The sequence below is a fragment of the Chiloscyllium plagiosum genome, chromosome 37, assembly GCF_004010195.1.
Source record: "Chiloscyllium plagiosum isolate BGI_BamShark_2017 chromosome 37, ASM401019v2, whole genome shotgun sequence".
Classification (NCBI taxonomy): Eukaryota; Metazoa; Chordata; class Chondrichthyes; order Orectolobiformes; family Hemiscylliidae; genus Chiloscyllium; species Chiloscyllium plagiosum.
In genome coordinates this window covers 19,971,789-19,994,411 of record NC_057746.1, presented here as the reverse complement: position 1 = coordinate 19,994,411, position 22,623 = coordinate 19,971,789, and the positions used below count along the sequence as shown (strand labels likewise).

At 41.7% G+C, this 22,623-nt stretch overlaps 1 protein-coding gene across 1 annotated transcript in view; it reads left to right on the top strand.

Annotated features, from left to right (window-relative positions):
• Nucleotides 1–1,689: 1,689 nt before the first annotated feature.
• The window catches only part of abcf1 (ATP-binding cassette, sub-family F (GCN20), member 1), a 74,046-nt gene continuing 53,112 nt past the window's right edge, over nt 1,690–22,623 (top strand). The window contains exons 1-6 of the mRNA XM_043678024.1: nt 1,690–2,132; nt 5,196–5,236; nt 7,147–7,215; nt 9,626–9,752; nt 15,078–15,124; nt 21,877–21,990. Of these exons, the coding sequence (XP_043533959.1) occupies nt 2,015–2,132; nt 5,196–5,236; nt 7,147–7,215; nt 9,626–9,752; nt 15,078–15,124; nt 21,877–21,990 (516 nt within the window). The 5' untranslated portion in view covers nt 1,690–2,014. The remainder of the gene's footprint in view (nt 2,133–5,195; nt 5,237–7,146; nt 7,216–9,625; nt 9,753–15,077; nt 15,125–21,876; nt 21,991–22,623) is intronic.

The window sequence follows — 22,623 nt, the reverse complement described above, 5'->3', positions numbered from 1 at the left end:
GGCCATCAGGATAAGGGTGGGTTGGGGTGTCCGTGCTTCCCCACCCCAAATTATTCAGGCTTTGTATATGGTGTCCGTGTGGACACGGTTCATCTTAGACCTCCAAATGAAGTGGAAGATGGCTCGGGTGACTGCAACAGTGCAGATTCTGGGAATGGGCACATCTGAGCTATGTACAACAGCCAGAGTGCCTCACACCTGATGACCAGGTTATTATCCAAAAGGGAAAGGGAGAGGTGCTCCCAAAAGCCCAGTTTCTGCCTCAGCTTGGTGATGCACTTCTGCCAAGTTTTTGCTCATGTCTGGCTCCTCCAAATCATATTCCCAGCACCTTCGGGTAATCTATCCTGTCAGGGATGGGGGATAAAGGATCGGCTGGCCCAGTTTCCTCTTGTCTCGACTTATCTTGGCTCCTGAGGCGAGTTTGAACTGGTCACAGATGCTCATTAATTTGTGCACTGAAAGCAGATCCAAGTAAAAAACAACAACGTCATCCATGTACAGGGGGGTTTTGACCTGCAGGCCTCCATTGCTTGGAATAGAAACCCCTCTCAGGCTCACATTCTTCCTGATGGACTCAGCAAAATGTTCTATACAACACACAAAGAAGGCAAGAGAGAGTGGGCAATCCTGCCTGACTCCAGGTCTGATCAAGAAACTTTCTGCATCCCATCCATTGATTGAGACTGCACTAATGATGTTGGCATCGACCAGTTAGATCTAATTGCAGATTTCCTCCCCAATACCCATTTTGGAGAAAGTTAAATGGGAGCTCGTTCAGTTATTGGAACCTCCCATGCATCAAATGGATGTAAATATAGTCTTGTACAAATAAAAAAATGTCTTTGGTTTGTTTGCTTGGTAGAGTCAAACTCCAATGTTTGTTAGTTTCTTCATATACTACTGTATCGAACCAAACTGCTTTGACAACGTATGTATATTGACTCATAAAGTTACAGAGCTAGTGTGGAAACAGACCCTTCGATCCAACTCATCCATGCCGACCAGATATCCTAAATTAATCTAGTCCCATTCGGCCTGTATTTCTTGAAGACCTTCCGATTCATATGCCCATCCAGAATAGAAAAAATACTTTTCATGACTAAAGTATATTTTTGAAATAAAAAATGTTCAGGGGTAGAGGAAAAGACAGAAATTTGGAACGAATATCTGGTCAGCATGGACGAGTTGGGGTGAAGGGTCTGTTTCCACACTAGCTCTGTAACTTTATGAGTCAATATACATACGTTGTCAAAGCAGTTTGGTTCGATACAGTGGTAAATGAAGAAACTAACAAACATTGGAGTTTGACTCTACCAAGCTGTCCAACTCTATGCTTCGGTGACTCTGAGTCAAACTGCCTAAAGAGCCAGTGCAAACATGATGGACAGAACGGCCTGCCCCTAATATGAACAACTCTTCGGTTCTCTCTTTAAGAGGCTCCTCGCGATCGGTTCTGAAAATTATTGCGTTCTTTTCGTCAGAAGGAAAAGTGTATTTTTCATACATTTATATAGATGCACATTTGTGTGAGTTTATAGGGGGGCGTATTTTCGCATACGCTAACCACTTATCGAGGGTGGAACGTTGTAGAGGGGAAGGGAACTTATCCGGATAGTTAATCCGTACCCACCCACGGTCCAAGACGAAGCGATGAGCGGCGGAAAAACGCGCAGCCGCAGTTGGAGACTTGCCGTCTTTGGTGCACCATCCTCCACGCACGAAGACGTCGGCTGCAAGCGCGCAGCCGCAGTTGGGCGCAACCCCCCCCCTCCGGCGCAACCAATGCGCGTGCGCATCGCCCGCGCACGGTGGCGACTTTCCGTTTCGGGGCGTCAATGCGACTGCGCGTGGGTGCCTTCCAAACCCCCGCGACCTTTCCCCACGTGAGGAGCGCTCGGCGACACCATCCGGGTTCTTGTCGGGCCGGCGGCCGGTACAGCCGGGAGCGCGAGGGTCTGCCAGAAGCAGCCGGAAGTTTCCAGAGAGAGACAGAGAGCGCGCGAGCGAGGGGATGCCGCGAGGCCGAGGCAAAGCCGGCAGCGGCCGGGAGGCCCCGCAGGACGACGAGGACGAGGAGCAGTGGCTGGACGGAGAGGAAACGGCGGCGCCCCCACCGCCCAACCAGGAGGGTGAGAGAGACGGCCCCGAGGCGGGGACGTGCGGGCCGTCAGGGGGGAGGGGAGGGGTGGGTGGGGGAATACTGAGGCTGGGAGGGGGATTCGCGGAGAGAGTTTAAACCCCTTCCAGTCAAATAGACCCAGGAACATAAACCACAACCACAGAGACCGAGCATCGGCCTAATATAAACCCCACTGACTGATCCTCACAGACAGCTGTTACCCCAATAATACTGAGAATATAAACCCCACTGACTGATCCTCACAGACAGCTGTTACCCCAATAATACTGAGAATATAAACCCCACTGACTGATCCTCACAGACAGCTGTTACCCCAATAATACTGAGAATATAAACCCCACTGACTGATCCTCACAGACAGCTGTTACCCCAATAATACTGAGAATATAAACCCCACTGACTGATCCTCACAGACAGCTGTTACCCCAATAATACTGAGAATATAAACCCCACTGACTGATCCTCACAGACAGCTGTTACCCCAATAATACTGAGAATATAAACCCCACTGACTGATCCTCACAGACAGCTGTTACCCCAATAATACTGAGAATATAAACCCCACTGACTGATCCTCACAGACAGCTGTTACCCCAATAATACTGAGAATATAAACCCCACTGACTGATCCTCACAGACAGCTGTTACCCCAATAATACTGAGAATATAAACCCCACTGACTGATCCTCACAGACAGCTGTTACCCCAATAATACTGAGAATATAAACCCCACTGACTGATCCTCACAGACAGCTGTTACCCCAATAATACTGAGAATATAAACCCCACTGACTGATCCTCACAGACAGCTGTTACCCCAATAATACTGAGAATATAAACCCCACTGACTGATCCTCACAGACAGCTGTTACCCCAATAATACTGAGAATATAAACCCCACTGACTGATCCTCACAGACAGCTGTTACCCCAATAATACTGAGAATATAAACCCCACTGACTGATCCTCACAGACAGCTGTTACCCCAATAATACTGAGAATATAAACCCCACTGACTGATCCTCACAGACAGCTGTTACCCCAATAATACTGAGAATATGAACCCCACAGACTGATCCTCACAGACAGCTGTTACCCCAATAATACTGAGAATGTAAATCCCACAGATTGATCCTCACAGACAGCTGTGATCCCAATAATACTGAGAATATAAATCCCAGGAATGATCCTCACAGACAGATGTCACCCCAGTAATATTGAGAATATAAACTGCACAGACTGATCCACACAGACAGCTCTTACCCCGATAATACACTGAGAATATTAACCCCACAGTCTGATCCTCCCAAACAGCTGTCACCCCAATAATACTGAAAATATAAATCCCACAGACTGATCCTCACAGACAGCTGTTACCCCTGTAATAATGAGAATATAAATCTCAGGAATGATCCTCACTGACAGCTGTTATCCCAATAATACTGAGGGTATAAACCCCACAGACTGGGGTAACAGCCGTCAGTGAGGATCAATCATCCTGTGAGTATAAATCCTGGAGACTGATCCTCAATGATAGCTGTTACAGCCTTAATACTAAGAATATAAATCCCACAGCCTAATCCTCACAAACTGCTGTTATCCCAATAACACTGATAATATAAATCTGAGACTGATTCTCTCAGATAACTGTTACCTCAATGATGCTGAAAATATAAATCCTTCAGACTGATCCTCAGTGATAGCTGTTATAACCTTAGTACTGAGAATATAAATCCCACCAACATTGTCTTCTCGCAAACATGGTGGCAATGTTCTGTCTCCTAGATAATTTTAATCAACCTGTTTTGACATGTCGGAGTAGGTGGAACTCTAGCATTACACCACACTATTCTTTTAAAGTATATGCATTGGGATTCCAACAGCTCTGCTGTACAATATTAACCTTATTGACAACCTTTGCGAGTAGGGCCCTGTTCATGTATTTACTGTGTTATCTTGATGCCAAGATACAGAATATCAGAATTATCTTGTGATAATGGTTACCATGATCAACTGTATACTGCAAATTCATGAAAGGGCTTGTGCATACTTTGGCCCTGAAATCTTCACAGTCTAACTCTGATTACCTTGGGAAGGCAAAGGTGTCTCAAATGTTTGAGCAACAGATTAAACTAGCTGTCTATATCACAGTAGAGCATGACTGGTGTTGTTTACTAATTAGGATGTTACAGTCAAGCCAAAAAGTTGTTCTGCCTATCACACAAATCGGTCATGTAGAATATGAATTTTGTTGTTGATGTGCTGCAGGTTTGTAGGACATATGTATGAACGACTGATAGACTGATTGACCGACCTGCAAAAATGCTCAACCACCCACCAGCCTTTGCTTACAAACCACAGAATGCTAACTTGGATTGTGAATAAATTTATTCACATGTATGTCTGATCACACAAGCTGGCAGTCTTGCTGCCTCTATCCCAACCTTAGGAACCAGAGCTCCATGGAAAAGCAACACAGAGCTCAAGCACATTTGAAACATTTGCCATTGCTGAGGGTACAAGACACCTGCTGCACAACTGTCGTCTCACGTTTCATGCTCACAATTAAAGAACACTTTGAACTTTAAGCTGCAATTGTCAGAACTGTTGCCTGCACTAGGCACCCTTTTAAAAATTACTTCCTATGCCCTGTATTTGACAATGCATTTTATTTTTTCAGGATTTGTATGTAATAAAATTATTTCCTTCACTCAAGAAAATTGGTTCCTTCATTTTTATCTATAGTCATTTTAAAATTTAATTGAAGCAGAATACCTGTAAGATAAATAAAATTATTTAGGAAACTACTTTGTCTACCATCAATAATTATGTTTACAGTTAATGTTGCAGTAAGTATTAATGTATTGATCATGGGCTGTGATTTTATTGCTGAAATTCATGGTATGGATAAATCCAGCCCTCTAACCTGGATGTGAATAGTTAAAACCAAATCATACTGACAGGAGCTTTAAGCTTCTGGTATTTCATCACTTTTTTAAAAAAAGAAAAATCATTACTTCGTGACACTAAGATTTTCATTATTTCCATGCAGTCCTGAAAAAAGGGAAGAAAGATAAGAAGGCCAAGAAATCGGTACGTAGATATCCATACATTACCTTTTAAGTTTTTATTATATTATCTTGCAAACATGCACTAGGTTTCTCGAATTATTTTGCTCTGCACAGGTCAAGTTTGTAGAAGAATTTGTTTAATCTGCCTTGTGATGGTGCCATCCATTATGATATGTGGGCTCTGTCTGTCTTGTTGTTCTCCCACCACCCCCATTTCAAGAATGGTTATTTGTAACCTTGTAACCTCTGCATTTAATGTCTATTTTTAATGTAAGTTTCTTTGTTGGCCCCTCTGTGCATGTTAAGTGCCCACAGATTTGTTTGTGGTGCTGTGTTCCACTCTCTTAAACCTTCAGTTTCTATACAGTGTCAGAGTAGAATAAAAGTTACCCCAGTATTTTATCTTCAAATTTCTTCCATTTTCACCTCAGAGTTACTATTCAGGTGTATTCGAAGCTCAACAGTGAGTGTTGCTGGTCTGGCTTTGATAAAGCACTGCAAACAGTCGTCAGCACACCTTCCAGCAATAGTTATCGCTATACAATGATCAAAAGTTACAACTTGGATCTTGTTACTTCTTCCCAACACTGATTCTCAGGCTATTGTTACCAATCCTGTTATCAAATTCATTCTGAGAACTTAGTTTGTAGGAATGAAACTGAGACGTTTTCATTCTTTGTTTTCCTCCTGTTTTGACTGTAATACCTGCCAATATTAACTCACTCCTGCAATAGGAATGTTTCATAATCAAAGTCGTGTATTTTAACATCCTTTTTGAATTTCTGTTAAATATTATGCTTATTGGTTATATGCTTAGAAAATTGCATGAGAACTACAACAGACATCTAATGTGAGAATTAATCTGACGATTAGCTTTTCATATAAATGAAGCTCTTCCTCTAAGTCACCACTCAATCAAGGGGGTGTTACTGATGGATGTGATAATCAGTGCAGATTCTGTTATGCATTATGCTGCAAACGTCATTTCCTAATGGTTCTATAAAAAATGTCTTTCTCAAAATTCCTCTGGGCTCTTCCTTTTTATATGAAAAGAACATTAAGCAAACTGGCTGATAGTTACCTTTTTTTTGTTCCCTCCCCATTTTAATCTTGGGTGTTTCATGGGCAATTTTCTAACCTTCTGGGACTTTTTCAAATTGTAAGGATTCTTGAAAAATTGTAACCACTACTTTTGTAGCTACTTCCTTTAATACCCTAGGATGCATCTCATTAGGTCCAAGGGACTTATTGGTTGTTAGCCCTGTTGTTTTTCCTTCAACTATTCTCTCGTGGTAGTTATTGTTTATTTCCTCTCCTTTTGCCCCTTTTATTTAGCAATTCTATGTCCTTGTACTGCTTCACTTGCAGTCATGTCATCTGGTCCCTGATCACAGACTAATTTTGAACTATCTCGTCTGAGGGATGTGACTATGCCCTGGAACAAATTGTCCAGGTAATGTTTCCTTTCCCTGATGCGGCATAATGTTGAGAAGAGATTCATGAGGAGGAACTGAATGGGAGCAGGTACTGAAGTGGCAGTTGGCTAGTTGTATCCATATTTTGGGCTAACATTAACCAAGATGCAGTCACTAATGCCTGAATGCTGACTGAGATGTCTTTCTTGGGCCAGCCATGTTGGAAAGCAGCTTAAATAATCTTATAGTTACACCTACTGACACCACTGTCCCATGTTTGGTATTCAATTACTTTTCAGCCTGTTTTGATGACTGAGGCCCATGATGCTATTAAAAGTTTATTATACTGTGTTTTTGTCACAGTAAGAAACCATGATTTTTACACCCGATCTTTTTTACTGCTAATATTGTTCGCCATGAAAGACCTCAAACTTTATAGAAATAGTGGCTTCTTAAGATGACATGATCTTCAGACCAGTTTATTTATCATGAGATTATTTTCTTTTTCTTTCACTAGTTCTTTGAGGAGCTGGCAGCTGATGATAAGCAAATTAAAGCAGAAGAGGCAGTCATCCTAGAACAGCAGGTAATGGGCATGTTGTCATGATTTTGGAATCACATCTGTTAGAAGGAGTTACAGAAAAAGAATGCAGTGTGGAATTTACATCAGTATCTGGGTGTCTGCATATTGACTTTTACTCATTTCTTTAGATGTTGTATGCTGACAAGATAAGTATTTATCGTTAACCCCCTTAAGTGCCAATTAAAAGTGGTGGTGAGCTCCATTTGAAATCTTGCAGTCCACTGGGGAAGGTACTCGCACATGCTCCTCAGGAGGGAGTTCCAAGATTTTGACCTAGCGATGAGAAATGAACAGTAATATTTTCAAGTCAGAATGATGTCCAGCATCAAGGGAAATTAATGGATGTTGATGTTTGTATTCTACGAATAACGGTCTAAATTCTTCAATCGTATTAAAGCCAATTCACATTGAAGAAACACATTACAGCAGAACAGACTGTACTGTTACGACACGGGGTAAACCCCTCTGCTGATTTAAACCCGACACACAGAAGCTCACCTCGAGCCGTAATCTGTTAAATTTCAAGAGGTAAAGAATTATCTCAGATCTCACTATTTAAAGTAAAAATTAGCAATTTTATTCTTTAAATTCAAAAGAGATAATTAAAACAACAACTATTTACAACTCCTTTTTCTTAAATCTATCTTTTACCTCCCACTGTACAAAACTGGTCTGATTTTAAATAAAAACCCTGATTAAAATTTACAGAAGAAAAATCACATCTCAAAATCCAGCCAGCTGTCAAAGTTAATAGACATTAGGTGCAGGAGTAGGCCATTCTGCCCTTCGAGCCTGCACCACCATTCAATATGATCATGGCTGATCATCCTTAATCAGTATCCTGTTCCTGCCTTATCTCCATAACCCTTGATTCCACTATTCTTGAGAGCTCTAGCCAACTCTTTCTTAAATGAATCCAGAGACTGGGCCTCCACTACTTTCTGGGGCAGAGCATTCCACACAGCCACCACTCTCTGGGTGAAGAAGTTTCTCCTCATCTCTGTCCTAAATGGTCTACCCCTTATTTTTAAGCCGTGTCCCCTGGTTCGGCACTCACCCATCAATGCAAACATGTTTCCTGCCTCCAGAGTGTCCAATCCTTTAATAATCTTATACGTCACAGTCAGATCCCCTCTCAGTCTTCTAAACTTAAGGGTATACAAGCCCAGTCGCTCCAGTCTTTCAGCGTAAAGTAGTCCTGCCATTCCTTTGTAGGTTTTCCGCTGTAAATCTTGCTCTGCATTTTCCTGGGTTGCCTTTTCTTCAGTCTTCTGCTGTACAACTTTTCTTATGGACAGGTACCTTTCAGAGAGTTATTCGGCTAGCAGTCTGTACTTGTTGGTGCATTTTACTGTTGTCTCCTAACTCTTCAAAATGTCCGGTTTTATACTTCAAAACATCAGATCATTTCATTGGTTTGATGTCATTCCAAACAATAAAAGTAAAATTCAGTTAGATTTTGGTATCTGGGGCATAATTTAAACTGGCTGAATTTGAACTTGTTGTTGTACCATGGCAACACAGTACCAGCTATTTGTGTCAACCAAGTGTTACATTTTTAAATTGTTTAGCACATTTTGTGCATTCAGTTATCCTTGCCCGCTTCCCCTCGCTCCTAAAGGTACAGTACACACCTACACCTTCATAACAGTACCTAACACAAGATAATCCACTAACCTTGGTGAAGAGTCGTGGTCAATTGGTCAAGTGATTCCCATTAACTTCAGTTTTGCTAGGCCTGGATGTTGCCATACATGGTCAGGTGTTGTGATGGTGTGAGGCAGTCACTCTTAGCGTATCTGAAATTGAGCTATTTTGTCCATATTTGGAGTGAAACAATAGTGCGATTTGCAACTGACTGTCTCCAAATAGGACTTAAAGTTTGTACACTTATGTGACCCATATAATTACCAACTGTTACCAATAAAATCCATCAACTCCTCATGCACACAGATATAGGATAGCACTTCAAAAGTAATTCACTGTATAAAATGTTGTAGGGTATTTCAACAATGCAATGAAGTGCTCTTATAAATTGTCTATTTAAAGGGCTGTGTTGCCTCGTGAGTAGGATCTGAATTGGGACTCAATAGCAGACATTATATATGTTTTCATTTTACGAAAACACAGCTCCAAGTGCAACAAGTAATATTTGTGCCCAAACAATAAACACTGCCAATAATAATAGCATTACCTCATCAACAAAGTTTTGTGATTAAGGGTAGTTATTTACAGCAAAGCAGACTAAAGATATGACCATCAGGTGGAGTCATTGATCATTTCCATTCTAGCTGGACATACTGCAATCACTAAATGCTGTGTTTTATAAATGCAAATACTATTTATTTTTGAATGACATTATATGTTGTAATGATTTCCACTCATTTGTTTCGTCTCAATGCTTGTTTAATAGCAACAGAAGAAAAAACGTGATAAGAGAAAAGAACGGAACAAAAAGAAAAAGGATGAGGATGTTGACGATGTGATTGAGAATCTGTGTAAGCTCTCAGTGCCAGCCAGTGATGAGGAGGAAGAGGAAGGTGAGCTGTGCTGGGTGGAGGGGTTTGGCGCAAATGATTGCAGATTCAGAAAATCGACTGTAAACTGAAATGTATGGGTGTTAAATCTACAGAGACAGAAGGTGGACTAATTGACTTCAGGAACTTCAGCAAAATTGGCATTAAACTCAACACTCTGTTGTCAGTTTAAAGAATAATGAATGTGATTTTTGTTTTGTATGTTCACTTCTGAGTAAAACATTCAGTGGTTTAATAGTTAATTTTAACTTTCAAAATTGAAATTTGCGTGAAAGGGTTTTGAGGTGTGTAAAGCCAATTTCAGGTCATCAGTGAAGAATGGTGTCAAGTTTAATGGTGTTAATGGCTGATCCCATTGTGAACGGCAATGACCAGATTTGCAGCAAGTGTTGGTTGCTGGAAGAACTCTGGATCAGAATTGATGATCTGGAATCTGAGCTTCAAACACTGTGGCACATCCGGGAGGGGGAGAGTTACCTGGATACTTTGTTTCAGGAGGCAGTCACACAGGATTAAGTAATTCAAATTCAGTTCGTGATCAGGAACAACAGGGTGTGACTGTAAGTGAGGTAAGTAGGGGGATTCTGCGTTCAGGAGTGGAGGAGCTTCAACCCTTGACCTTGTACAACAGGTATGAGATTTTTGCTCCCTGTATGGATGAGCAAATGGGCTGTGGACAGGATGAGCGAGCTGACCACGGCACCATGGTGCAGAAGACCATTCAAGAGGGGGAAGCAAAAAGACAAGTAGTTGTTATAGGGGATTCCATAATTAGGGGGACAGATAGTATCCTTTGCGAGCCGGCATGGGAGTCCTGCATGGTGTGTTGTCTACGTGGTGCAGGACATCTCCGACTGACTTGAAAGGATATTGGAGCGAGAGGGAGAAAATCCAGTTGTTGTCGTCCACATTAGCACTGACAACATAGGCAAGGCTAGGAAAGAGGACCTGTTTGGGGAGTATCAAGCACGAGCAAGGAAATTTAGGAACAGGTCCTCGAGGGTCACAGTCTCTGGATTACTGGTCGAGCCATATGTTAATTGGCATAGGGATAAGAAAATTAGGGAAGCAAACAAGTGGCTAAGAGATTGGTGTGGGAAAGAGGGGTTCCCTTTCATGGGACATTGGCATCAGTTTTGGAACTGGGGCGATCTGTCCCAATCTGGAACCAGCGTGGTCAGGGAAAGGGAAAGCAATAGGGAGTATGAAGTCAAGTAGAAAGATAAGCAGCAGGTTAGCATGTGTGCAGGGTTTAATCTCAAGGCAGACTAAGAATGATGCAAGAAGGAAGGATAACTTAGGACGTATTACTTGAGATGTTGGAAATCATGAAGCTAAGAAAATTAGCTTTACCTGAATACTCGTAGTACTCATAACAAAGTAGATGAATTAACGACACAAATCGTGAATGATTATGATGTGGTAGGCATTACAGAGATGTGATTGCAGGGGGTTCAGGACTGGTAGTTAAATACCCAAGGATTTACCATTTATGAAACGACAGGGAGGTGGGCAGAGGGGGTGGGGTTGCCTTGTTAGTTAAAAATGAAATTAAATCTGTGGCATTGAATAACATAGGGTCAGATAATGTGGAATCTGTGTAGATGGAGTTGAAACACAAAGGTAAAAAAAACATAATAGGAGTTATGTACAGACCTCTCAGCAGTGGTCAGGACCGGGGCGCAAGATGTACTAGGAAATAGATAGGGCATGTCAGAAAGGCAAGGTCACTGTGATCATGTGGCACTTCAATATGCAAATGAACTGGGTGAATAATGTTGCTGGTGGATCCAAAGAAAGGTAATTCATGGAATGCTTACAGGATGGATTTTTGGAACAGCTTGTGATGGAGCCCACAGGGGAGCAGGCTATTCTGGACTTAGTAATGAGCCAGACCATATAAAAGATCTTAAAGTAAGGGAACACTTAGGAGGCAGCAATCATAGCAGAGTTTAGTCTGCAGTTTGAAAGAGAGGCAAAATCAGATATAAAGGTGTTATAGTTAAATAAAGATAATTGTAGGGGCATGGGAGAGGAACTGACAAATTTACTGGAAGCAGAGCCTAGTGGGGAAGACAGTAGAGCAACAATGGCAGGAGTTTCTGGGTGTAATTGAGGACACAGTACAGAGGTTCATCCCAAAGAAAAGAGATTATCCGCCAGGGTCTGGTGGGGGAGGGGAATTAGACAACCATGGCTGACAAAGGAAGTCAGGAAATGTATCAAAGAAGAAGAGAGCCTATAAAGTGGCCTAGAACACTGGGAAATCAGAAGATTAGGAAGACTAAAAAAACAGAGGATAAAGAGAGAAATGAGAAAGGAGAGGGTCGAATATGAAGGTAAGCTAACTAGTAACATGATAAATGATGATAAAGGTTTCTTTCAATACATAAGAAACAAACAAGAGGCAAAATTTGAAATTGAGCCGCTTCAAAGCGATGCAGGAAGGCTAGTGCTGGGAGATAAGGAAATAGCTGAAGAACTTATTAAGTATTTTGTGTCAGTCTTCACAGTGGAAGACATGAGTAATATCCCACCAATTAAGGAGACTCGGGGCAGAGTTGAGTATATTAGCCATTGCAAAAGAGAAAGTGCTAGAAAAGCTAAAAGGTCTAAAAATAGATAAATCTCCTGGCCCTGATGGGCTACATCCAAGAGTCCTGAGGGAGGTGGCTGAGGAAATAACGGAGGCGTTGGTTGTGATCTTTCAAAAGTCACAGGAGTCAGGGAAAGTCCCAGCTGATTGGAAAATCACTGTTGTAACCCCCTTGTTCAAGAAAGGATCAAGACAAAAGATGGAAAATTATAGGCCAATTAGCCTAACCTCGGTTGTAGGTAAAATTGTAGAATCCATCATTAAGGATGAGATTTCTAAATTCTTGGAATAGCAGGGTCGGATTAGAACAAGTCAGCGTAGATTTAGTAAGAGGAGGTCGTGCCTGAGAAGCCTGTTAGAATTCTTTGAACAGATAACAAGTAGGTTATACCAGGGAAACCCAATGGATGTTATCTATCTAGACTTCCAAAAGGCCTTTGATAAGGTACCTCATGGGAGGCTGCTGAGTAAGATGAGGGCCCATGGTGTTTGAGGAGAGCTACTGGCATGGATTGGGGATTGGCTGTCTGACAGAAGGCAGAGAGTTGGGATAAAAGGCTCTTTTTCGGAATGGCAGATGGTGACGTGGTGTCCTGCACGGTTCAGTTTTAGGGCTGCAGCTGTTCACTTTTTATATCAATGATCTGGATAAAGTGACTGGGGGCATTCTGGCCAAGTTCGCCAATGATACAAAGTTAGGCGGACAGGCAGGCAGTACTGAGGAGGTGGGGAGGCTGCAGAAAGATATTGATAGTTTAGGAGAGTGGTCCAAGAAATGGCTGATGAAGTTCAACCTGAGCAAATGCGAATTCCTGCACTTTGGAAAAAAGAATACAAGCATGGACTATTTTCTAAACGGTGAGAAAATTCATAAAGCCGAGGTACAAAGGGATCTGGGAGTGCTAGTCCAGGATTCTCTAAAGGTTAACTTGCAAGTTGAGTCCATGATTCAGAAAGCAAATGTAATGTTGTCAATTATCTCAAAAGGGTTGGAATATAAAATCAGCGATGTGCTTCTGAGAGTTTATAAAGGTCTAGTTAGGCCATGTTTAGAATACAGTGTCCAATTTTGGGCCCCACACTTCATGAAGGACATACTGGAACTGGAGCGTGTCCAGTGGAGATTTACTCGGATGATCCCTGGAATGGTAGGCCTAACGTACGATGAACGGCTGAGGATCCTGGGGTTGTATTCATTAGAGTTTAGAAGGTTGAGGGGAGATCTAATAGAAATTTACAAGATAAAGCATGGCTTAGAAAGGGTGAACGCTGGGAAGTTGGTTCCATTAGGCGGGGAGACTAGGATCTGTGGGCACAGCCTTAGAATTAGGGGGGTCAATTTAGAACAGAAATGAGGAGACATTTCTTCAGCCAGAGAGTGGTGGGCCTGGGGAATTCATTGCCCTGGAGCACAGTGGAGGCCGGGACATTAAATGTCTTCAAGGCAGAGATTGATAAATTTTTGATCTTGCGAGGAATTAAGGGCTACGGGGAGAGTACAGCTAAGTAGAGTTGAAATGGCCATCAGCCATGATTAAATGGCTGAGTGGACTTGGGCCGAATGGCCTTACTTCCACTCCTGTGTCTTATGCTTAAAGCTTATGGTTAAGTTTATTATTTACTGTAAAAGTACAGAGACTAGAATTTGCATTTTCCTTTGAAGTGCTTGATTATATAATATTTATTCTACTCTGTTTTCAAATGTTAGCATAAACTTAATTGTAGGTCTCGCCTCAAGTCAGAACATTGTTGATTTTGTGTCGGGTTCTTCTCATGAATTTATTAGCTGAAAGCTTCTTTGTTCTTTTAAGGTAGTGTGAAGAATCTCTTTGCACGTTTTCAGAGGAGACTGGGCAGTTTTTGTCTTGTGCCCAACATTGCCAAAAGGCAATTCAATGTGCTGTGTAAAATAATAAGTTCTCAGTTTGCCTTTTTAAAGGAAAAAATATAGGGAAAATGGAAATGCGTTTGAGAGAGGTATAAGGAGACCGATCAGAATTATTCCAGGAATGAGAGATTTTCTGCAACGTTCAAGGCTAGGGGAATAGTTTATAAAGTTATTATCCCTGACCAGATCGGCAAAAAGAAAAGGACCAGGTATTTCCAGATTCAATGTTTTGAACGTGATAGACAGGGGGGAGTGTGGGGAGTAATAATGACCTGGAGCCTACTATGTAAAATTGTGATGGAATTGGAGATGATTGACAATTTCAAAAGGACACTGATAAGCCCTTGCAGGAAATAAACTTGCAAGGATGTTGACTTAATGGGTCCAATAGTAATGTTCTGTGCCTTAAGAATTCCAGTGATATTGCTTTGTTTTAGGTTATATCAAAAATTATTTCCCTTAAATTATACAAAATTTACCAAAAGAGTCTTGTGAAGGTCAAGTTTGAACACAATGGAGTGTGAGTTAAGGTAACAATCTGATGGTTGTGTGAGGAGGAGTAACTGGAGAAAAAAGTAACAGTACTGGATTGTGATCCAGAACTGGATTTGTGCCCCTGCTGCATGTGGGAGCTACCAGATTACTGCTTACTTCCTCCCCCTCCCCCCCCCCCCCCCCCCCGTCTTAGAAATTAAAGCTGCATCAAATCTGATACATTGATCAAGCCTTGGTTACTTGTACCCACAGACTAACTTCTGCTGTGAAATTAAGTATGACATTGGGGCTAAAGTTCCCCTGTGGCCAAATCTACCCTGATTGAAATTTGTGTTTTTCCCTTCTCCAGAAATAAAGCCAAAACGAGGTAACAAAAAGATGGGGAACAAAAAGATGGTAAGCAATGTATGACTTGTTTTCCCTTCAAGGTGTCACTTTTAAGTTGGAACTAAAGGCAAAGCGCGGAGGATTGGAGATGAATCTTTGTTCAGAGTAATGTCCCAGCATTCCTTTTGAAAATTAGACTATCTTTGTGTCTAATAGCCTACTCCAAAGTTAAAAGAAGTGCTTTTTTTTTTAGAGTAGGAACTCTAGATCATCTAAAAGTTAAACTTGGCTACAATATCTTGTTATCTTGATAACAACCTTCGCCAATGCCAATGCATTGAGCATAGGAGTTGGGAGGTCGTGTTGTGGCTGCACAGGACATTGGTTAGGATACTTTTGGAGTACAGTGTGCAGTTCTGCTTTCCCAGCTACAGAAAGAATGTTGTTAAACTTGAAAGGGTTCAGAAAAGATTTACAAGGATGTTTCTAGGATTGGAGGATTTGAGATATAGGGAGAGGCTGAATAGGCTGGGGCTGTTTTCCCTGGAGCGTCGGAGGCTGTGGGGTGACCATTGAGGTTTCTAAAATCATGAGGGGCAGGGATAGGTTAAGTAAACAAACTTTTTGCCCTGGGTTGGGGGGGATCTAAAACTTGAGGACATAGGTTTAAGGTGAGAGGGGAAGGATTTTTAAAGTGACCCGAGGGGCAAGTATTCCACTCAGAGAGTGGTGCATGTATGGAATGAGCTGCCAGAGGAAGTGATGGAAAGGGGTACAATTACAATGTTTAAAATACATTTGGATGGGCATATGAATATGAAGTGTTTAGAGGCATATGGACCAAATGTTAGCACATGAGACCAGATTTGTCGAGGATATCTGGTTGGCATGAACAAGCTGGACTGAAGGGTTGTTTCCATGCTGCATATCTGACTTTATAACCATTAATAGAGTTAGCAGAGCTTGTAAACTTTCAGCTCTGAGTAGAAGAAATCAGGATGAAGTTACTTGTATCGTTATAATATTTCTGACTTACAAATGTTACAGACTTTTAAAATTGTTCATGGGATGTAAGTTTTGTTGACAAAGCCAATCCTCATTTGCCTTGAGTAGGTAATGGTGAACTGTCGTCTCTATGCAATATGGTTTTTGATTGAGCAACAGTGAAAGTATGGCCCATATATTCTCCAAGCCAGTGTGGTAAGTGGCTTGGTGGAGAATGTGGAGGTATATTCCCATGGCTTTGCTACCCTTCCTTCTCTTGAGATGATTGCCCTCAACACCTTTCTTTGAGCTGTTTATGATTCCAACCCATGGTGTTTCCCCGATTCCTGTTTAGTCCAATTTTGTTCATGTTCCTTGATGTCACGTCATATCAAATGCTGCCTTGATGTCAAGGCTTGTCACTCTAATCTCAGCTCATGTGTGCTGGGTGAGGATAAGATTAGTTTTTGTGCACAGCCAGAACCTGCCTGCTAGTGTAACACTTCAGTAATATTTTCTGGCAGAATGAAACTTGCCTGTTTATCTCTTGGAATTCTCCACTGTTTACTTTCAAGTTGGGTTGCATTTGTTGTTCTGGATGAGGCCAGACCCTCTTCAAACAATTTCAAGGACCTTAACTTTTGCTAGTTATTTTAAGCAGTTTATAGTGGATATTCCAGGAGTGATGCAGCTGGCCTACCCACTTAGTTTTAAACAAAATAAAATTTATTTGCAGGATTCTGCGTAATCCAAGATGGAGGACGGGAAATATTTCTGGCTGTAATAGGCTGTGCCTTTTTTGAGGTGTTTTAGGTGTTGGAGGTGATTTCCTCGAATTCCAGGAGCAGCAATTACTGTTGTATATGCTGTTGCATTGGTTTGGAACTTTGGAGAAAAAAAAGTCAAAACAACAGCACTTTTAAAAGGGAGAGGAATAGACAAAGCAGCCATAGCGAGGTCAGCGCAGGAGTGAGATTGTGAGAGAAACCCACACTGCTAACTGACACAGCAGTGAACCTGCTCAGTTACTGTCTTTGCTGTTTGAATTCATGTATCGCTGGACATTGGAGAGTGTCTGGGAAAATTAACAAATAGTGAAATTCACAATTAATCTTGCGAGGAACCTGTTTGGGCGCGGTCACAGCACAGAAAAACAGATAAGTGTATATTTTTAAGTGTGGCCATACAGTAAGTCTGCGGTAGTGAGTAGAGTGCAGAGAGACAGTGAGGAAAGAGATCAATCTGAGACTGGTACAGTTGAGAACAGAAGTGAGTCAAACAGTCAGGGCAAGTAGGGACAAAGCAGAGAACAAGGTAGGACTGATAAATTAAACTGTATTTATTTTAATGCAAGAGGCCTAACAGGGAGGGCAGGTGAACTCAGGGCATGGTTAGGAACATGGGACTGGTTTATAATAGCAATTACAGAAACATGGTTCAGGAATGGACAGGACTGGCAGCTTAATGTTTGAGGATATAAATGCTACAGGAAGGACAGAAAGGGAGGCAAGAAAGGAAGGGGAGTGGTGTTTTTGGTAAGAGATAGCATTACAGCTATACTGTGGGAGGATATTCCCGGAAATACATCCAGGGCAGTTATTTGGATGGAACTGATAAATAAGAAAGGGATGATCACCTTATTGGGATTTTATTATAGACCCCCCCCAATAGTCGGAGGGAAATTGAGAAACAGATTTGTAAGGAGATCTCAGCTGTCTGTAAGAATAATAGGGTGGTTATGGGAGGGGATTTTAACTTTTCAAACATAGACTGGGACTGCCATAATGTTAAGGGTTTAGATGGAGAGGAATTTGTTAGCTGTGTACAAGAAAATGTTTTGATTCAGTATGTGGATGTACCTACTAGAGAAGGTGCAAAACTTGACATACTCTTGTGAAATAAGGCAGGGTAGACTGAGGTATCCGTGGAGGAGCACTTTGGGGCCAGCGATCATAATTCTACTGGATTTAAAATAGTGATGGAAAAGGATAGACCAAATCTAAAAGTTGAAGTTCAAAATTGGAGAAAGGCTAATTTTGACGGTATTAGGCAAGAACTTTCGAAAGCTGATTGAGGGCAGATGTTCGCAGGTAAAGGGACAGCTGAAAAATGAGAAGCCTTCAGAATTGAGATAGCCAGAGACAGTATATTCCTGTGAAAGGAAAGGCTGGCAGGTGTAGGGAGTACTGGAGGATCATGTCTTTTTGTGGCTAGTTGGTGTTCATGTATCCTGGTGGCTAGTTTTCTGCCTGTTTGTCCTATGTAGTGTTTGTTACAGTCCTTGCACGGTATTTTGTGCAAACCGGAACTCTATCAACAAACACATTGAGTTAGACGCCACCTCTCACCCCCTGAGAAAAGGAACAGGAAGTGACTTCTCCGCAGGAAATAACATCACCTAACCCAAATATATAAATAGAAAGCAGGAATTTTCAGCATTGCTTTGCATGAGGCCCACTGAAGATGTTACCTAGTAAGGTAATGAAACGTCTGAAAATGAACCTTTCAGCTCACCGAGCAAACCTACATTCAAAATCTCAACCTGAGCTACAAATCTTCTCAAAACTCGCTAATATGTGAGGTATAGCCAAGATAGATCGAATTAATCCTTAGAGTATAAAGGCTGTAGGAGTATACTTAAAAGGGAAATCAGGAGGGCAAAAAGGGTCATGAGATAGCTTTGGCAAATAGTTAAGGAGAATCCAAAGGGTTTTTACAAGTACATTCAGGACAAAAGGGTAACTAGGGAGAGAATAGGGACGCCCAAAAATCAGCAAGGCGGGCTTTGTGTGGAGCTACAGTAGATGGGGGAGATACTAAACGAATATTTTGTATCAGTGTTTACTGTGGAAAAGGACATGGCAGATATAAAATGTAGGGAAATAGATGGTGACATTTTGAAAAATGTTCATATTACAGAGGAGGAAGTGCTGGATGTCTTGAAACACAAAAGTGGATAAATCCCCAAGACCTGATCAGGTGTACCCCAGAACTCTGTGGGAAACTAGGGAAGTAATTGCTTGGCTCCTTGCTGATATATTTATATTATCGATAGTCACAGGTGAGGTGCCGGAAGACTGGAGGTTGGCTAATATGCCATTGTTTAAGAAGGGTGGTAAGGACAAGTCGGGGAAGTATAGACCACTGAGCCTGATGTGGGTAGTGGGCAAGTTGTTGGAGGGAATCCTGAGGGGCAGGATGTACATGTATTTGGAAAGGCAGGGACTGATTAGGGATAGTCAGCATGGCTTTGTGCGTGGGAAATCATGTCTCACAAACTTGATTGAGGTTTTTGAAGAAGTAACAGAGAGGATTGGTGACGACAGAGTGGTGGACGTGATCTATATGGACCTCAGTAAGGCATTCAACAAGGTCCCCCATGGGAGACTGGTTAGCAAGGTTAGATCTCATGGGATGCAGGGAGAACTAGCCATTTGGATACAGAACTGGCTCAAAGGTACAGGACAGAGGATGGTGGTGCAGGGTTGTTTGTCAGACTGGAGACCTGTGACCAGTGGAGTGCCACAAGGATCAGTGCTGAGTCCACTACTTTTTGTCATTTTATATAAATGAATTGGATATGAGCATAAGAGGTATAGTTAATAAGTTTGCAAATGACACCAAACTTGGAGGTGTAGTGGACAGCGAAGAAGGCTCCCTCAGATTACAACAGGATCTTGATAAGATGGGCCAATGGGCTGAGAGTAGCAGATGGAGTTTAATTTCGATAAGTACGAGGTGCTGAATTTTGGGAAAGTAAATCTTAGCCGGACTTATATACTTAATGGTAAGGTCCTAGGGAGTGTTGCTGAACAAAGAGACTTTGAAGTGTAGGTTCATAGCTCCTTGAAAGTGGAATTGCAAGGAGATAGGATAGTGAAGAAGGTTTTTGGTATGCTTTCCTTTATTGGTCATAGTATTGAGTACAGGGGTTGGGAGGTCATGTTGCGGCTGTACAGGACATTGCTTTGGCCACTTTTGGAATATTGCATGCAATTCTGGTCTCCTTCCTATTGGAAGGATGTTGTGAAACTTCAAATGGTTCAGAAAAGACTTACAAGGATGTTGCCAGGGTTGGACGGTTTGAGCTATAGGGAGAGTTGAATAGGCTGGGGCTGTTTTTCCTGGAGTGTTGGAGGCTGAGGGGGAGACCTTAGAGAGGCTTACAAAATCATTAGGGACATGGATAGGATAAATGAACAAAGTCTTTTCCCTGGGGTCGGGGAGTCCAGAACCAGAGGGCATAGGTTTAGGGTGAGAGGGGAAAGATATAAAAGAGACCTAAGGGGCAGCTTTTTCACACACAGGGTGGTGCGCGTATGGAATGAGCTGCCAGAGGAGGTTGTGGAGGCTGGTACAGTTGCAACATTTAAAAGGCATCTGGATGGGTATAAGATAGGAAGGGTTTGGAGGGATATGGGCTGGGTGCTGGCAGGTGGGACTAGATTGCATTGGGCTATCTGGTCAGCATGGACGAGTTGGACCGAAGGGTCTGTTTCTGTGCTGTACATCTCTATGACTGTATGATTACTGAATGAAACACAAACAAAAGAGAACAGAATATATAATAACTTAACCCTATCTGAAAACCCAACAGATTATCCCACCTGAATGATGCTGTTCCAAATACTTGCAACAATCCACATAAACACCCCTTGGTAAAAAAGGTAAAATCAACACAGGGTCATACAGGAGAGATGTCTGAGATGGGGAGGATCAGCATGGACCTGCTTCCTTGGGTCTAGTAACTTTCAACGCTGCTTGCTGGAAACTAAACCAAACCAAACTGGGGAAAGCTGAGCTGGGAGAACTGACCACTCCCCGTTCAGTGTACGAGTATTTTTTTAAACTTGAAAGCTTTTTTCCTGAGGCAGTACCTGTTAGCTATAATCAAATTGGCCTTGAAACCCATCCAAGCCGGACTTTTGGTAATCACTGCTTTTATGACCTCTCTTGGTGGAGGATAAAAAGCCAAAGACTACATAACAGTAGTAGACTTTCCAACTTTAAGGGAATTTAAATGGTCATTGGATAGACATATGGAATAGTATAGGTTAGATGAGCTTCAGATTAGTTTCACAGGTCGGCGCAACATCAAGGGCCGAAGGGCCTGTACTGTGCTGTACTTCTATGTTCTATAACCTTGTTAAAAGAGGAGCAGCATCACATTGTTTACATTTGTTCTCAAGACTCTGTCTGATGATGTTAAAGTATTGATGCCTTTTTTCATGGTTCCATTTTGCCTTCTGTGTTTAATTTCTGCCATGTTCATTTGCTTGTGATGTTTCAACCTATTTGTAAGCCTTTCCCATAACTTTTTAAGTGCTTGTCCTCTGTCCTTTTGTTCAACCATGCTCATGTGTGAACCCAGAAGCAAAGGAGACATAGTGGATAGGTGCATGTCAGTCTAACATGTTTCAAAAACTGTGGACAGTTCCAGAACAGGTGTCCAATTGGAGGCATCCTGGAGGTCAGGAATTTTCAGTTCCATGCTGGAAAGCTGACATGAGGGACTTCATGAATTATTTTGTAACCAAATTGTCAAAACAAAATTTTTGAGCTTTAATTTGATTAACTTGAAGCAAATGTTCCTTTTCAATTTAATATAGGTTGATTATTCTACTTTGCTTCATTATCAGTTGATATGAGTTCTTGTTATTATCTTATTGACAAATGATAGTTTCACAATGGGTTGATTCCTCTTTAATTGAAAGTAAATCATGTGTATTTGATAAATGAGATGCTGTGCATCCCAATATATGTTCAGTTGAAAATATCCAGTACTTCTGTCATTCTTGATTTTGCTTTTAATGTAAATTTTTCATTTTTTAATTTAGAGTGGCAACGTCTTTGCAGCTCTCAGCCTTGAGCAGAGTGAAAGTGAAGACAATGATGAGGACGACGAAACAGAAAGGCAGCCATCCAAAACTAACAAAAATCAGAAAAATAAGGTTTGTGTCAATTTTGGGGAGAGGAGTCTGAATATGATGAATTGTGCATTTGTTTATTGACACCTGATATTCTGACCTCTTCACCAAGGGTTCATCTCATCTGCATCAGCCTTACCTACTTAATGTAATAATGGTGCTTTCCATTGCCATGTAATGTTTCTAGAGGTAGAATTTCCATTCAAGGCCTTTGCTCTGTGATCTTGCCAGCATTGTAAATCAGTAGCTTTACTTGGTATTTGATTGCTAAGATCTGTTTTCTCTACCACCAGATGGTGCTAACCATCTACAATTTGGCTGTCAGAAACCGGGCTTGTGGCAGTAATGGGACAAATACTTGCACAAGCATTTTGTTGCTTTCTGTATTTTGTGCCAAGCAGTCTGAGCACTGGAAACTCTGGAAATCAATCAGTCAAGGCAGTGTCTTAAAAAACAAGCCCATTCATGACAACATCGTGAAATAGCATGTCGAACTGAAGAACATGCCATTCAGTTCAACTGGTCTGTGCAGTGTTCACACCAGTCTCAACCAATTCTATTGGCCTCATTTGGCCTTTTGGCATGCATCTTCTGTATTTGACTAGTTCACTTCTGAAAGCATCTAAAATATTGTCCCTGTGTTTGTGAGTTCCACCT